General features: G+C 34.9%; 1 protein-coding gene across 1 annotated transcript in view; it reads left to right on the top strand.

The window, feature by feature from the left end:
• Positions 1-982: 982 nt before the first annotated feature.
• The window catches only part of ENPP3 (ectonucleotide pyrophosphatase/phosphodiesterase 3), a 40,770-nt gene continuing 38,992 nt past the window's right edge, over positions 983-2,760 (top strand). The window contains exon 1 of the mRNA XM_010074954.1: positions 983-1,096. Coding sequence (XP_010073256.1) covers positions 983-1,096 — 114 coding nt within the window. The remainder of the gene's footprint in view (positions 1,097-2,760) is intronic.

Genomic DNA, 2,760 nt, shown 5'->3' with positions numbered 1-2,760 from the left:
GGGGGGGGGGGGGGGGGGTGGAAGGATGATTAATAGGGATGTATTGGATAATTTGTGACCTGAGCCTGACATAAATGGGATAGAATAAGGGGTGGAAATTGTACTGGTTTGAGCTCAGATGGAGTTAATTTTCTTCATAACAGCTCATATAGTACTATGTTTGGGATTTGTTTTTATAAATATTATAATTTTTTTTATTATATATTAGGGCTCCTGCAGTGCTCAACTTTAAAATCAGTTCAACATTTTAATAGTTACACTTGCATAGCCCTAGTAGGCTCCTAAGGTACATTTTCATAACAAGCAACCCTTCCATTAACCACCAAATTGAAAAACAAGTAGATTTCAAATTGTACTTAAACAAAACCTTTTTATTTTTTATTGAAGTTGGTTTGGCTGTATACCATTTGTTTTTAATGAGTACATCTATCACTACTGAAAAAATATGTAACAAGCTGAAAGAAGTATGTGACAAAGATGGATTGAAACTAAATGAAAGGAATGGACTGGTGCTAAAAAGGGGGAGGAACCTGAAAAACATAGGTGTGACACTGAGCAGGAGTTAAGAAACTGTCTACTTTCATATTGGTTTTGTTTAATATATTTAACACTTTCTTTGAAGATAACAAATACTCTGGATTACAAACTTTTGACCAAATAGTTGAGTACTTGAATTTGTGTCATTTTTGCATTTTATTGCTTAGCAACATATTACTCCTAATCTCCAGCTCAGAGTTTACCTAATGCCAGTTTCTCTGTACACAGATAATGCTTCTCAGCCTTTGACCTTTCTGAGTCATTTTCCTGCTTGCTTTGGCTTCCTGCAAACCTGTCACTGATGCAAAAGCTAGGATCTCAGAGAAAAGCTACGAACAAAGTACATAAACACGTGAAGCAGGAGTAGTGTCTTAGTCTCAGCTAACCCAGCCGCGGAGGCTGAGGAATGCAGCATATGCACAGCTAAGAGGAAGATCTCAGCAAAATGGAGATTCAGGATATCATGAGGAAACAAAGCAAACATTTGGATGAGGTGTCTTTAAAACCCACCGAGTATGTGAAGAAAAAAACCCTCCTGAAATACAAAGCCATCTGTGCTGTAAGTAGGTTCTGTTCTTCAAGGCTGCTAGTTTAACAATAATCATTCAAGCTAGCTTGGTAATGGCCATTTAAAGTTTTACAGCATGAATGCACTAACTTCACTGGCAGATTTCTAAATATGTTCGTCTGGTACTTATCAAATTAACTTGTTTCTTTCTGGCAGTTAACTGCACTTTTTGTTTTACTATGATAAACTGACAGTTCTTTCGCACAGCAAAGACATTGCTTCAATATTTTATACTTTTGTTTAAAACAGATGTGTTTGTGGCCAATGCAGTCACAGTTCCTTTTTGCTTGCTTTTTTATCTTTGGATTTGTTATTAACAAAACAGAAGGCGTTGGTGAACACTCAGGAAGCGAGGCATGGGAAAAGGCTAATGAACTGTTTTCGTATGGTATTGTCAGTCCCACATCTCAAATATCATTTCCTGTTCCCCAGGGCTTTAAGAGTCATGCAGCTGCACTGTAAATAAAAATGTGTGGGTTTTTTTTCCTGTTTTTAAAATATTTTGTTGTAGCCAATGCACAGTTTTAAGCTTTTGTTTGTGACCACAAAAGAAACAAATATTAAATATATATGTATGTGTATGCATGTATGTTTGCACTAGCTTTTTCATCTGTAGGTTGGAATTAAGAGAAAATTACAGACACTGATTTTGGAAAATCTTAAAACTTACGTTTGAAAACAGCCCTATGAAAAAGAGTCAAGTTATAATACTTTTCAGCTCTATGTTATCAGAACAATTTAACGTAGTACAATTTCTTATTTAATGCTGCATTGTGCAAGGATTGCATAAAATATGAGGGACATATTGGAAATCGAGAAAAAAAAACCCCACATAATTAACAGACATTTTTTTCCTTAAGTCTTCAGTAAATATAAATGAACCATGTGAAACAATGTGGGAAAAAATGCCTAACTCTGAAGATAAGTTAATTATACTTTCAAGAGGTACTTAAAAGTAAAGTGAAAAATTTCAGTATCCTAAAACATACTAATTCTTTCAAATGCACTAGTTTTCAAATGCCTGCCTATAGCAGCAAACAAAATCTAAATATTGGAGGTGTAAACTGTTAATATTCTACATTATTTTTCTACATTTTTGATAAACTGTATGAATTAAATACTGCCTTGGCAACTTTTTCCTGAAAGTTTAGGCAGAGAAGAGTGTGCTCACAAACAGTAGTCACCCTGTCTACTGTCTTCCAGAGAACAGAGCATATGCATTAGGAACAACTTTTTTATTAATAAGTAGCCGTAGTCCTGAATTTAGACATAGAAGTTAGTTGCAGAAAGTTTAAGGATTTGAATAGGTGCTACCAATGTTATTTCACCTTAGGTATGAATGTCCCAAAATCAAGTGTCTTTGTATAAATGCTATAATAAATGCAGCATCTCATCTGTATACCTGCTGTATACCTATATAATTTTTGATTTTTACTTCAAGTCTCTCATTGCTTCCACAAGTGGGAATGTTTGCTGCTGTAATAGCTGTACTTTGGATTTATCATCTATTTATTTCGTTTATAAATGTGAGTTTTAATTAAAATGGAGGATAAAACCATAGTGAACTTCAAGGTGAAGAGTGCATTCCCTGGTGATTGGGTTGATCTGTACTCAGTGAAGCAAGACCTGTTAGATTACCCCGTCAGTGTTGTCCT

The sequence above is a fragment of the Pterocles gutturalis genome, unplaced genomic scaffold, assembly GCF_000699245.1.
Source record: "Pterocles gutturalis isolate BGI_N339 unplaced genomic scaffold, ASM69924v1 scaffold1012, whole genome shotgun sequence".
NCBI classification, from domain to species: Eukaryota; Metazoa; Chordata; class Aves; order Pterocliformes; family Pteroclidae; genus Pterocles; species Pterocles gutturalis.
Note: the sequence above shows the minus strand (reverse complement) of the source record. Positions and strands in the feature narration are given on the sequence as shown.